The sequence below is a fragment of the Mesoplodon mirus genome, assembly GCF_964341445.2.
Source record: "Mesoplodon mirus genome assembly, chromosome: 15".
Taxonomy (NCBI): domain Eukaryota; kingdom Metazoa; phylum Chordata; class Mammalia; order Artiodactyla; family Ziphiidae; genus Mesoplodon; species Mesoplodon mirus.
The window spans coordinates 65,343,611-65,357,575 of record NC_138991.1 but is presented as its reverse complement, the minus strand read 5'-3'; the positions used below and the strand labels follow the sequence as shown (position 1 = coordinate 65,357,575).

The window sequence follows — 13,965 nt, the reverse complement described above, 5'->3', positions numbered from 1 at the left end:
CGCGCCCCCGCCGCGGGACGGCGGCTATCGAGAACGCTGTTCCGGTTGGGTCCCGCTGTCCTTTCTGGGGTCTCTGTGGGAGCAGCGGCCACAGCTTTCTAGGGGGTTCAGTATTGCTGGACCCAGCCGCGTCACCTCAACTCGGGGACCGCCACTATCCTGCTCCGTCTGCGGAAGGAAGGGGGCGTATGCAAACAACCTGGAGTCCCAAGTTCCTGATTGGTGAGCGTCTCGGAAGGGAGTGGGAAGCTCGGGGTGAGCAGGGCGGGCTTAAAGGGCTGTGATCGACGTGCGGAAGGTCCAGTGGCTCTGGGAAGATCGGCAGCGGTGGCCAATGGCGAAGGGGAGGGGGCGGGCGAAGGCCAAGGAGTTGCGGGGGCAGAGGGCAGGGTTGCTGGTGAGTCTGGGATGCTCTGCGGGAAGCGGCGGGGGCGGTAGTGCTGTGACGGACGTGCAGGCGGACCACTATTTCTGGGAAAGCGGGAGGCGAAGGGCCAATGGCGACGGCTGGAAGGAGGGGCGGGGCGACGATGGGACGGGGCAACCGGAGGCTTCGCAGAGCTGCGTGGGAAGCGGTGGGGGCGGGGCATCTGTGATGGACGTGCGCACGGGCCAATGGCCGCGGGAAGGGGGCAATGGGTGACCTATGGCAACAGTGTCGGGGCGGGGCGGTGACGGGGCGGGGCGAGCGGAGGTCTCGCAGCGAAGTCTGGGAAGCGGGGAGGGGGCTGGGGCGCTAGTGGTGCTGACGGATGTGGGCAACGGCCAATGGTCGCGGGAAGGGAGGTGGCAGGTGGCCAATGGCGGCGCGCGGGGCGGGGCGGAGCGGCGGGGCGGAGCGGCGCTGTGCGGGAAGCGGCGGGGCGGCGGCGTCGGCGCTGAGGCTGAGCAAGAAGAAGCCAGGCGGGGGCGGTGGAACAGGTGCGGGCGGGGCGGCCTAGCCGTCCGCCGGCCCCGCTCACCCGCGTCGGCGCCCGCAGGTCGGTCGGAGGCCTCCGCCGCCGGGCTCCGCGGCGCAGTGGGCATGCGGGCGAGGCCCGCGCGCGCGTGAGCGACGATGGGGACGCAGGGCAGCCCGGTCAAGAGCTACGACTACCTGCTCAAGTTCCTGCTGGTGGGCGACAGCGACGTGGGCAAGGGTGAGATCCTGGAGAGCCTGCAGGACGGCGCGGCCGAGTCCCCGTACGCCTACAGTAATGGTAAGGCCGGCCGGCGGGCCGCTGCGCGCACCTGGCGCCGCCCGGCGACCTGCCGTCCGCCTGGTCTCGAGCCGGGGCCGGGCGGGGGCCGGGGGAGCAGCGACCCGAGCTCGCCGAGGCCCTCTGGGGCCCGCGGCGTCTTTGGGGGCGGAGATTTGGCCGCGGGCCTCCAGAGGAAGAAGGGCTTTTCTTTGGTCGCGGGTCCGCACCAGGTATGCATACTTGGGTGTACTCAAAGGCAAGCCGTTGGCTCAGGGCTCAGAGCATCAATGCCTTGTGGTGGAGGAAGATGCCCGTTCCTGACGGGATTAAACGTTCTCTCCGGATTTCTGGACGTGTGGCCAAAATACACAGCAAATACCCGTCATTGGCACCTGCCTGAGCTCCCCTCAGCTTCCGCGGTTGAAGGGGCCAGTGCAGTCCTGTGGCCGTTACCCCTGCCCTGCGGCCCCTCCCAGGCTCACGGGCCCTCCCGCCCCGAGGACCTTCGTGCTCCTGGCTGGGCTGTCTTTCCTGAGGAATTCTGCTTCTTGGCGTTATCATTCTGCACACCCTTTGTGGCTTTGTGTCTTGGGCTGTTGTCGGTCCCGCCTGACCACCGCGAGCGACGGCTGTTTGCTAAACTGCTTGCCTGTAGCGGCCGAGAGTGTGGGCGCTGCTTTCCCACTCTTTCGTTTTAGGACTCGTTAGGGTCGTGGGGTTACCTGGGCTGGCCGAGCACCCTTCCTGCTGGGGGCTGTGCCGCCTCCCCGAGCACATGCTCCCAGCCCCAGCGAAGGCCGGGAAAGCAGGGCCCTGGGTTCGTTTTAGGGGCGGGAGGGAAAGCGGGAGGTCTCCGGGGCTGAGCCGGCCCCTTCGCCGCCACTGCCAGGTGTTCCTCCAGATGCAGATGGTGGGCGCTTGAGTTGCCTCCCCAGAGGTGTTGTTGCTTCCCGGGAGCCCCACGCCCAGGAGGCTGGCGGTTTGTGTCCGGCAGAGCGTGAGGGCCTGGGCTCCGTCAGGGCGGCAGCGGTTTCCCAGGACGTGATCTCTGCTTCCGAGGGTCCTCCAGCCGGGTGCAGCGAGTGCTCGGGGACACACAGCCACAGGTGGAGAGGGGGACCCGCCTCCTGTCCCCGCTGTCGGAGAGTGATGTGTTGCCGCACTTCCTGTGACACGCTGACCGAAGCAGGGCTGAGGCCTGCCTGAGGTGGTGGAGACCGGAGGGACTCACAGTGACCTGGGCCAGCGGGAGGGCCGTCTGCCAGACCGGTGAGGAGAGCCCCCTTTTAGACAGTCCTTTCGGTCAGGGCATCAGCTCGCTCCCCTCGGGAGCTCTGATTTCCTTTCTCTTAATACCCAGTAGTGGTCTGAGGGGAGGGGTCTGTGCCCGCGTCAGGACTTGGCGGCGGCGGCGGCGTTGTCGAGGCTCCTGAGGGCCGGCCGCTGGCTAGTTAGCAGGAGTCTGCATGGTGGAAGCTGGCAGGAGGGAGGGCCAGGCTCTGGAAGCAGCTTCTCCCCAGTGCAGCGCCAGACTCTGCTCCAAGTTGGTGGGCCCTTGGGGCGCTGGGCTAGTGTTGGCACCGAGGCAGCATTCCGGGTGCGCCCCGGAGCTCGGGGAGCGTTCTGCTGCCATGCTTGGGCCCTTCCCACTCTGCCGAGGGCGGTGAACAGCCTCGGTTCTCCGTATCCTGGTTCCCAAGAGTCTTCACGTGGAGGATTGGGGGCCTACAGGAAAACACATCGTGGTTGATGTGCCCACGTCCTGGAAGGCTAGAGAGTGGGCATAACTCCATCCTCGTTGTCCACTCCTCGGGGTCAGTGTTGGTGGGAGCTCGCCTCCTTTGAGCCCAGGGCGTGGGGGAAGGAAGGAAGGAGGTCTGATGGCCGGAGGATCAAGGTGACTGTGACGGGTGTGCACAAAGCACGGCCAGCGTGGAGGTCTGCCCTGAACCCGTGGGGCCTGCTGGCTGTTTCTGTTTCCGGGACCCAGTGATGCTGTGTGCCTGTGCCCCAGCGTGCCAGTGCGTCACCATGTCCTTGGACAGTTCCAGGTGTTTCTCTGGCTGGAAGTTGGTTTCTGTCCTCAGTGAAGTTCTAAGGGAAACTGCATCTTCAGATGCTCTCGTGCTGGACTTTGCACGCCTGGTGTTTTCTCCACTGCTTTGTCCCCAGTGCGAGCTTGAGAGCTGCACGCGGGAGGTGCAGAGAGCAGCCTGGTGTGGCACCCCTGTGCTGATGGTCACCACGCAACCCCTCCCAGTCCCTTCTCTTTCTCTGTGCTTGCCTGGGTGCCTGTGTCTGGATCTCACCCACTTTTCTGGGTGATTTTTTTGGGTTTGCCTTTCCTCTGTGAGGTGCCAGGTTCTGAGGTGAGGTGTGGGCCCAAATGTGATGTGTGCCAGGCACTCCTCATCCTTTCCTCCCCACCACCCTGGACGAGGCACCAGTATCCTCCCATTTTATAGGTGAAGAACCGAGGCTCAGGCAGCGCTGGGCAGCTGGGCGCTGAGCTCCCGCAATTAGAGTCTGGCTGCCAGGAGCCCGGCACTGTGGTTGCGGGGGTGACCCCTTCTCACCACTCACTCTTGGGCCCTTACCCTCGCCTCCACCCTGGGCCTGGGCCTGGCTCCTCTCTCTGATGACCACAACCCTCCCCTCCAGCGCTTCCTGTCCTCAGTGCATCCCAAGCTGAGCTCTTTCTTTTCTCCCTGCACTTTCTTGCCCTCCTGGCATCTCTGTCCCAGGTCCTGGGGCCCCTCCCTCTGCTTTGGGGCCTGGGACCAGTCAGCAAGGCCCATTTGTTCTAACTTCACTGCAGTGCTCCTGTTCTGCCTGCCTCTCTCCTGGGTGTGCCAGCAGAGCAGAGCCCCAGGAGTGCCCAGGGTCAGCCACTAACCAGGACAGCAAACCACCAGTTTCCAGAGAAGTTTCTGGAAGCCAGACAGGGCCACACGTAGACCCGCATGCACGCCTGGCGGGATTCCTCTAGTCTGCCCCTTTGTGGGAGGTACTCACTTGCTGCATGTGGTGTAAAAACCAACCTACCCTACCCAAGAGGATGGCAGGCTTTGAGGGACGGATTTTGGTACCTGCTTTGGATTACGCTAGTTACGTTGATTGGTAATTTGGATAGGCATGGCTTTTGCTAGATTTTCAGGTAACAGTTAAGTGTGTAGCTAGAATATTTTCAGTTTTAGGAAGCCTTTCCCCAGCTTTCAGCACATGCTGTAAGTTTGAGCAGAGGACAGCGAAGGCTTCAGTGGCAGGCGCGGGCAGCGCAGAGCTGGTCTCCCTTGAGGGGTTGCGTGGTCCTAGCAACACTGCTGTGTTGTGTCGTGCACACATGATATCATTGTTCCCATCAGCAAGAGCGTTTGTGGCTTGGATGATGAACCAGGTAGAAGTGTGTTTCAGGAAGGAAACCCTAAGAGGGGGTGGGGAAGCAGGTGGGAAGGGTCCTGGGGCACTTTTGGCTCCTGTTCTATTTGAATTGGAATTGGCAAGGTGCATGGTGGCTGGTCCGTGAAGAGCTGGCCACTTACCTGGTCTGGGCCTGGGCGGAGGAGGAGGAGGAGGAAGAGGAGGCAGGGTTGCAGCCAGGCTGGGGAGCGGGGAGCATCTAGTGTGGGGACACGCTGCTCACAGGGTGTCGTGGGGCCTGGGGCCACATCAGTCAGGGCGTCGTCCATCAGGCGCTTGGAGAAAGTGGGGAAGGTCTCAGTGTCCGGCACCCTGACTTGGAGTGAGCTGCAGAAGGAATGCGCGAAGGGAGGGAGAGATGGCGGGTGGGCCTGGATTTACTGCCCTGGGCGCTCGGGAGAAGGGCGTTGGAACTGAGTGCAGGCATCAGAGACCGAGATGGGGCCGTCCGCGCCAAAACCGGGTGTGCGGGGTCACCCTTAGTGTGGGAAGGTGGGCCCTTTAAGTCCTTTGGGAATGAGCTGGGAAATAAAAGTAAATAAAGTGAACTTGAACTCTGAGGGTAAGGTGGTAACCTAGGTTTTCCGGTCATGACTGGGGTCTGATAGTGACGGGCAGACTCCGGTGTCCACAGTGCTGCACGATTTTCTTCTGCGGAGGTCAGAATGTCCAGGACCTCGTTGGCTGTGGATATATGTCTTTCAGAAGGTAGAGGAGGGACAGGGGAACAGAGGTGACGGGGTAAACTGATGCTAATGGAGGCGGTGGGGCATGATCAGGCAGCCTCGGCTCTTCACGGCCCTTTGGCTAGAACGCAGAAGAGGAAAGCTGTTCACACAGGAGGAGGGCTGCTTGTCAGACAGGCTTCCAGAATCGTGAGGAGGGAAGGAAAGTGAGGAGGGGTCTAACCGAGGTTTAGCCAAGGAGTGCAGAGGGTGTGGTGTCATGAGGCCGGCATACAGAGAGGAAGCCCCCATCCCCAGAAAGGAGGAACAGAGTGGAGAAGGCCCGAGCCCTGGACATGGACCGGCTCTCCACAGGCAGCCAGGTGCCAGGTCTGGGCGAGGGCGTCAGTGTCACCTCTGGGCAAAGGTCTTGGCTGGTGATAAACACATGTTTGTGAGCCCGGGAGGCCACCCGGTGTGTTGTGTGAATCAGAGCAAAGCACTGTGGTCCCTGGGGTTGGGCAGATGCGCTGGGACTGAAGCGGTTCTTGGGGGCGTAAGCTGAGTTGTCGCCGGCCTGCACCTTCCCAGGCAGTGGTTGTCCATCACCTGGGCAGAGGGAGGGTGGGTGCCTGCAGATGAGGTCTGTGCGACATCTCGCTGGGAGGGCTGATAACAGGAACATAAGATGCTTTATGCAGCCTTGGAACACGGAGATGTCTAACAAGGTGCCGAGGGTCTGTGTTTAGGTCCAGAAGCCACCGCGGAGGATTTGGGAGCTCCAACTCGGCAGCAGCGTTGCCTGGCCACTTTGCCCACCTGCCGCTGTTGGCCATTACCTCCTAAGCCCTGGGCTGGTGTGGCTTTTAACAGTCCCCTAGTTTTAGCCAGTTGTTTTGCATTGATCTCTGCTTCCCCTTGTTTAGGCCTCTCTCTCCTCCCGGGTCTGATGTTGTTGGTCCTCAAACCACCTGCTGGTCCACCTGCTGGAGTGTGTTGGGAGCTGAGTCTGATTTTCCTGCTGACATAGTTGGGGCAGGAGGAGGTGTGTCCCTGAGCACGGGCTCCGGTGCAGCGTGGCTGGCAGAGGCCCCTTTCAGCGCGGCCTACGCTCACTGGCTCACACGTGCACAGGCACACACATGCTCAGGCACACACATGCGCACAGTCTTGTGCACATGGCTTGGGTCCCAGTCGGCAGCAATGAGGCCCCTCAACAAGTAGGAACAGCTTGGTCGTGTTGTCATTGCTGGGAGTATCTTCCTTACTTCAAGTCACTTGGCAACACGTAGACCCTTCAGAGAGGAGGTCCTGGTGAAGAATACACGGGAAGATGTTTAACCTTAAAATCCAGCAGGATGGAACATTCACCCGGGAGCTCCTTACAGAGCAAGTCTGACGGCGCTTGCTGTCTTGCCGGGGGACTCAGCAGCCTGTGTCCGAAGCTGTGAGACACTTCCCTTTCCACCAAGTGATCAAGAGTCTATCCTAGGGAACATAGGGGACACAAGTGGAGAAAAGCAAGGCTTTTTTTCTTTTTTTTTTTCTTTTTTTTTATTTTTTATTTTTTGGTATGTGGGCCTCTCACTGATGTGGCCTCTCCCGCTGCGGAGCACAGGCTCCGGGCGCGCAGGCTCAGCAGCCATGGCTCACGGGACCAGCCACTCCGCAGCATGTGGGATCCTCCCGGACCGGGGCACAAACCCGCGTCCCCTGCATCGGCAGGCAGACTCTCAACCACTGCGCCACCAGGGAAGCCCTCTTTTTTTTTTTTTTTTTTTTTTTTTAAATAAAAATGAAAAACTTGAAGCAGCCCAGGGGTCTGGCAGGGGACATATGGTATATCTGTAGAGTGAGATATTATAGGGCCTTTAAAAATGCTGGTTTGGAACAATATTTAATGAATATTCAATGATATGGGGAAATCTCTCTGTTATCTTGTTAAGTGGGGAAAAAAGCATGTCGAATTATGTAGTGTATAAATGTACGTAAGATGAAGGACAGAATCGTCGAGTGAAATCTAGGAGAATGTTAATGGTAACCTTTGAGTTTTGGGGTTATGAGTAGTTGTGTTTGTTTTTATAATGTTCCGTGTTTCGCCAGGTGTTGTGTGCGAAGTGTGCTTGCTCTTTATGGATGGCAGAAAGCTTTTGCTTTGGTTTGGTCTGGCGTGGTTTTTAAGGCATTGAGGAAACCAGCCCACAAACCGCCCTCGAGCTGCTCCCCATCCCGCGTGCCAGCATACAAGGACATCTTGAATTGTATGAGGTGTCCTCTGTGTCCTCTCTGTTCCTGAGCAGCCCTGGCGGCAGGCTGGCACATGCACCCATGGTGCCGACCCTGTCTGGAGAAGGGCAGGCGCTGGAGCCAGCAGATCGTCCTTGTCCCTAGAACGTCCGCATGGTCAGCACGTTAGATGTGATTCTCTTGTGCCCCTTTGGGTCCCCACTGGCCTGCTTCTTGTGCCTCTAGGTTCCTTTTGCCAGCGCTTCCTGTAAGTGGAACCATACAGCATGGCCTTTCTCATCTGCTCGTTCAGCTCAGCAAGTCCATTCACATTCTCATACTGCAGCGAGTGCCGTCCTATCCCTGGTGGCACTCCTGTGCACGCAGGCACCTGGTTTGTTTGTCCATTTACCTATCAATACGGTTTGGGTTTCCTGATTTTGGCTACTGTGAATGATGCTGCTATGAACGTTCTTGTACAAATCCTTTAAAATTAAAAAAAAAATTTTTTTTTGTGGTGAAATACACATTTATCATGTTGGCCCTTTGTAAATGTCTGGTTCAGTGACATGAGACATTCAAATGCACAAATCCTCATGTGTACCTGTCTCAGGGAGTGGGGTTGCTGGCCATGTGTGTGTCTGCTTCCCATACAGGGAGTGGTCAGACTGGGTCCTGAAGTGACCTTTCATTTTGAGTTCCCACCGGCAACACGTAGAGTTCTATGGCTCTACCTCTTGGCCAGCATCGGCTGTTGTCAGCCTCTTTCCCTTTTAATCAGCTTTATTGAGGTATAATTTATGTAACCAAGAACCTGTATCTGTGTAAGGCCTGAAGTTCAGTGGCTGTGCTGACAGGTGCACTCACCTGAGAAGCCATCACCTCCCTCCACTCTTTGCAGACTACACCCCCTGCCCCAGACCTGGCCACCGCTGACCTTTACATCACAGACTGGTTTGCATTTCTGGTGTTTTTCTATGAGCGGAACCACACGGTGTGTAGTTGTGTTTGGCTTCTTTCTTTCCCCGTGTCATGTGGGCTTCGGCCACGTCGCTGTGTGTAGTTGTGGTTCATGCCTCCTTTGTGTGCAGCGTCCCACGCGTGAGGACAGCAGTGTATTCATCTACTCTGCACGTGGGCTTTGGGAGACTTTCCGTGTTTGGGTCACTCTGAGTAGTGCTGCTGTGAAAATTCTCACATGTGTTTTTGGTGAGTGAATGTCTGTGTTTCTGTCTGAGAAGCAGTGAGGGGTGGGATTGCTGGGCTGCAGGTGCAGCCTTAGTAGATACCACCCAGTGGTCCAGAGCAGTTGAGCAGTTTCTGTCCCATCAGGAGGGTATGAGAGTTGTGTTCGCTCTATATCCTGCTTCCATCCTTGCCATGCTGAGGGCCATACAGCATTCCATCCTGTGGATCACCTCCTGTTAAATCCTCCCAGTGGGTGGATTTTTAGCTTGTACTGAGTCTGTTTATAATCGAAAACGATGCTGAGGTGAATACCATCGGTTACTGGTACCCTGGGACGTTCCCTCTCTGTTGCTGCTGTACCTCGTCACCTTACTCTTCTGTAGGTGTAGTGATCAGTCACAGTGTAGGACCAAGGTCCCTGTTCCTTTGCTGGCTGTGAACAGAGGGCTGTCCCAGCTTCTCAGGGTCACCTGCACTCTTCACCATGTCCCCCTCCTCCACCTCCAAACAGGTCAGGACCCTCCTTCCGTCTCATCTGTCAGACTCGTTGGCAAAGGGTCCCCACTCTGAGGGCCCCAGATGACATTGGGCCCACCCGGGTAACCTAGGGTCCTTTCCCTTCTTGAGGCCCATAACCCATCACATCTGCAAAGCCCCTCTGCCCTGTGGGAAGCATGTCCCCAGGTTCCAGGGACTAGGACTCTCCCACCACAGCCTGATGAAAGATTCTTTTTGTTATTTTGTGTTGGTAGGGTTTTACAGGCTGGTCGGAGGAGTGCACGTTTGCATTTTTGTGAGGTGCTGCCAGGATTAGTTACTGCTGTGGACTGAACGTGTGTCCCCCCAAATTCACACACTTACACCTGACTTTCAGGTGGTGGTCTTAGGAGGTGGGGCCTTCAAGAGGTGATCAGGTCAGGAGGGTGCGTTGTTGTCCTTGTAAAAGAGACCCTGGAGAGTTCCCTCGCCCCCTCTGCCCCTGAGGACACAGCGGGAAGCCGCCCCACCAGGCACAGAATCTGCAGCCGCTGTGGTCTTGGACTCCCGGTCTCCAGACAGTGGGAGATAAATGTCTGCTGTTTGGAAGTCCCAGTCTGTGGAATTCAACCCAACCAAGAAATACCACAAACTGAGTGGCCTAAAACAGCACCTACTTATTAGCACCCAGTTCCTGTGGGTCATGAATCTGGGCATGGCTTTGCCGGGCCTCACAGGGCCTCTGTCTCTCACAGGCTGTGCTCAGGTGTGGGCTGGGGCGGAATCCCTTCCGAGCTCATGTGGTTGTTAGCAGCAGCCGGCCACCCTCCTTCCTGGCCACGGCCCTCTCCCCGGCGCGGCTTGCTTCACAGAGCAGCAGGACAGTCCCGTGCAATGTGATCACGGAGGGGACGTCGTCACTCGGCCCTATTCCAAGGGTCAGAAGCCAGTCTCAGATCCCACTACCCTCGGGAGGGGCATGTTTGGGGTGGGAGTGCCGGGAGGCAGGACCTGTGCCCACCTGCTAGTGCCCACACACTGTTCTGAGACCCTCCTCTGTCTCCATGCATGCCATGGTGCGAGGTGTGTGGCCTTGACAGAGGCCTGTGCTGTGGCCTCCCCCTTGGGAGGATGCGTAAAGGATGGTCAGGCATGTCCAGGAGGACCGCTTAGCCTAGGGCTGCCTGCACGGCAGTGTGTGGGTCCGAGACACTTCTGTGTGTGTGCCTGTGTCACTGGAAGTTTTTTCTGGTTCCAAGAGGACCTAGACATTTTTTTGTTTTTGTGTGTCTCTGGGAACTCGGTGAGACCTTATTTTTCCTCCCTAAGGAGTAACACTAAGAATAGCGGCTGCCTGTCTTGGGTTTGGGAGCAGCGCCCTGACGCTGTGCGTTGGCTTCGTGTTGGAAATGCATGGGGAGCCTGACTGGGTCCAGGAGGCGAGGTCTGGGAGCTCTACTGGAAGACCAACTCCTCCAGCATGGGAACCGAGCTGCATCTTCAGGCCCTCCCCACCCCGTGAAACTGCGGGCTCCCCTGCTGCCTGCAAGGGCGTGTGCTTGGGGCCACGCTGCCTGGGAGCTGCGTGCCAGTTTCAGGTGCTGGATTTAATACTGCAGAGGAAGGCATTGATTAACATTTTCTCTTTCATTCCTCACTCAGTCTTTTATCCCTCAGTTTTTGTTCTTTGTTATGAATTTTTAACAAGTTGTCCTGTGGCTTTTCATGTTGTTGGAAAGTAGCTGGATGGTTAGGCACTTAGTGTCAACTGAACAGACATAAAGACAGAAGAGAGGTTGGGGGATGTGCTGTGTGGTGGGACATCCCTCCTTGCCATTCCCTGCAGGTGGGTCTGAGTTGAGCCTGGACAGGTATGTGGGAAATGCCTCCACCCGGGGTCAGTCAGGCTGTGCCTAGTGGTCTTCATTCTCACTGGCTCCTGCTCCCTAGGAGTGATGGAGAACTAGGCTTTAAAACATCTGCAGTCTTGATTTGTACACACAAGCTGAAGCTGAGAACTAACTTGGTTTGTTCCCTTTGCCCTGATTACTTGATAATTTCCTAGGGGTGGAGTGAAGATAAATTTTCTAGGGGTCTTTTGTTCTGAGTTGGTGCCAACAGATGTGGGAAGTGTGACTCCTGAGGGAGGACCGGCCGTGCAGGAGAAAAGGAGCCCAAGGAACGTGGCTTCTGCACCAGGTCAGGTTGTCCTTGACAGGCTGGCGCTGTGGCTGTGGATGCCCCACTCAGGTGGAAACGCCCCATGCCCGAATGTGGGAGGCTGCGAAGACAGGGGTGTGTCCTGCTGGTCAGTGCCACCCAGCGCTCAGCCTTCCTCCTGTGTGTCCCTGTCTCGGGGGGCCTGTGGGGGTGCCCGGTAGACTCCCCAAATCACTAGGATGTGGGCAGCTGTCAAGATGAAACTTGAGGAATTCCCTGGTGGCGCAGTGGTTAAGAATCCGCCTGCCAAGGCAGGGGACATGGGTTCGAGCCCTGGTCCAGGAAGATCCCACATGCTGCGGAGCAACTAAGCCCGTGCGCCACAACTACTGAAGCCCGCACGCCTAGAGCCCGTGCTCCGCAGCAAGAGAAACCACCGCAATGAGAAACCCGCGTACCACAATGAGGAGTAGCCCCCGCTCACCGCAACTAGAGAAAGCCCACGCACAGCAACGAAGACCCAACACAGCCAAACAAACAAACTAACTAAATAAATAAATAAATAAAAGAAAATATTTGTTAAAAATCTTAAAAACAAAACAAAGAAAGGAAAAGATGAAACTTGAGTGACCTTTTTAGTAGCCGTCTTCCTTCTGCCTCCCCCATCTCTGAATCCGTGCTCGGCAGCGGCCGGGCAACTACAGTGCTCCTGCCTCTCCAGCCCGTCACGCTTTCCCAGAGCCGGTGAGCTGCTTGGTGCCTAGCTCCTCCCTGCTGGGAGCAAGGCCAGCGACGCAGGAATGGGGCCAGGAGGCCGGCGGGACCACTGCTCTGCAGCATCCCCTTTACTGTCCTGAAAAGGAGTGAAGTTAGGAGATCATCTGTTCTACCCACACTAGGAGCTACAACACACACGAACGTATACATACTTCGGTAACGTAAAGGAGGAAGAAGGGGGTGCAGTGGGATGTCGTCAGATCGTTTGTGGTTAAGCAAGTCAGTGCTTGGGGACAGTTGTACTAGATGCTGAGAAAATGACAAGGAAACTGTACCTGGTATAGGTATTACTGTGGGTGATGTGATTTTTTTTTCCAAAATGGTGAACAATTCTCATTAAAATTCTGAGCAAACAAGACACAGTCTCCGGTGATTCACAAGGTGGAAGCATCCCTGCAAAACGTGGTGTGAGGGTGGGGCCCACACGTTGTGCGGGGTGGGTCAGGGTCTCGGCACAGAGCGAGAGCCACCGGTGCTGTGCCGTGAATACCCAGCCGGCAGGGACGCGTCGGTGGGAATCTGAATGCTCAGGCTGCAAGTCCTGGCCGGGTGCTCCCCGAGACAGCTGGGTGCCTGGTGGACAGTAGAAGTTTAAAAAGCCTCTTGTGTCAAGTGAATTGCACTCCTTTCAGAAACCCCATGAAACAGTAGGAAGACCTTCTTGAGAACTTGTGAACACCTCAGATGAGAGGGGCTGACAGTCTGGGAGGTGCAGAGAGCTGAAGCCTGGGCTGTGACGGGCCAGCAGGAACCCCCGAGCCAGGGGCCAAGTGGCTGGGCGGCCCCCAGTGGGGACACAGGAGGTCTTCTCTGGCCCCTGGTGGCCTCCCAAGCCCTGTGTCCATCAAGGAGTGTCTGCAGTCCTAGAGCCTGAGGCCTGGTCACCTGGGGACCCCTCCTCTTGTGTGAGCTGCCCCTGCCCCCTTGCACACCAGGCAGCTGCCCCAGCTCCTGAGAGCTGGTTTGTGTTCTCAGCAGTCATGCCTGTGCTGTACAAGGTGTTAGATGCTTTCCATGAAACCTCTGTTCCTCATGTTCTCAAGCACGGGTGGGGTGAGGTGAGAGAGAGGTGATCGAAGTTCTGCAACAGCAGATATTGAGACCTAAGAGCTGTCGGAGCTGGTTCAGCCGTGGAGTCTGGCTGGGACCGTCCTTGCCTGCAGGAGGTGCTGCCTCTTCGGGGAGGCCTCTCTTTGGACTTGCCGTGTCGGTATTTTCTATGAATTTATAAAGCACGCCGTACATTTTTATCCAGATTTGGGAGGTGGGCAGGTGAGAAGCAGAGCAAGCGTGAAAAATATATGTGAGTTTTTTTTGTTTTGTTTATTTAAATTTTTTGGCTGCACCGCACAGCATGTGGGATCTCAGTTCCCCCACCAGGGATCAAACCCCTGCCCCCTGAAGTGGAAGTGTGGAGTCCTAACCACTGGACCATCAGGGAAGTCCCCTATTGGAGGTGTTTTTTGTGTTTGTTTGTTTGTTTGTTTGTTTTGCGGTACGCAGGCCTCTCACTGTCGTGGCCTCTCCCGTTGCGGAGCACAGGCTCCGGACGTGCAGGCTCAGCGGCCATGGCTCACGGGCCCAGCCGCTCCGCGGCATGTGGGATCTTCCCGGACCGGGGCACGAACCCGTGTCCCCTGCATCGTCAGGTGGACTCTCAACCACTGCGCCACCAGGGAAGCCCCCTACTTGATATTTTTTTGACCTCCGAGGGAGCATGTCAGCCTGCGGGCTGTCTGTGTTTTCTGCACGGCCGGCTCCCTGGCCATTCTCAGCTGGACACTGCCGTCTGCTGTGGGGACCTGCCGTCCACTGCCCTCAGTCCCCTCATAAGGCTGCTCAGCCTTTCTGGGGGTGCCAGTGCTGCACTG

At 57.4% G+C, this 13,965-nt stretch overlaps 1 protein-coding gene across 3 annotated transcripts in view; it reads left to right on the top strand.

Annotated features, from left to right (window-relative positions):
- The first annotated feature begins 36 nt into the window (after positions 1–36).
- The window catches only part of RAB40C (RAB40C, member RAS oncogene family), a 30,373-nt gene continuing 16,444 nt past the window's right edge, over positions 37–13,965 (top strand). Inside the window, exons 1-2 of one of the 3 annotated variants that reach the window (XM_082644283.1) lie at positions 205–222; positions 981–1,199. In XM_082644283.1, the coding sequence (XP_082500409.1) occupies positions 1,058–1,199 (142 nt within the window). In that variant the 5' untranslated portion in view covers positions 205–222; positions 981–1,057. Of the gene's footprint in view, positions 223–844; positions 1,200–13,965 lie in introns of those variants that run through there. The other 2 variants (XM_082644284.1, XM_082644282.1) reach the window with 2 other exon arrangements.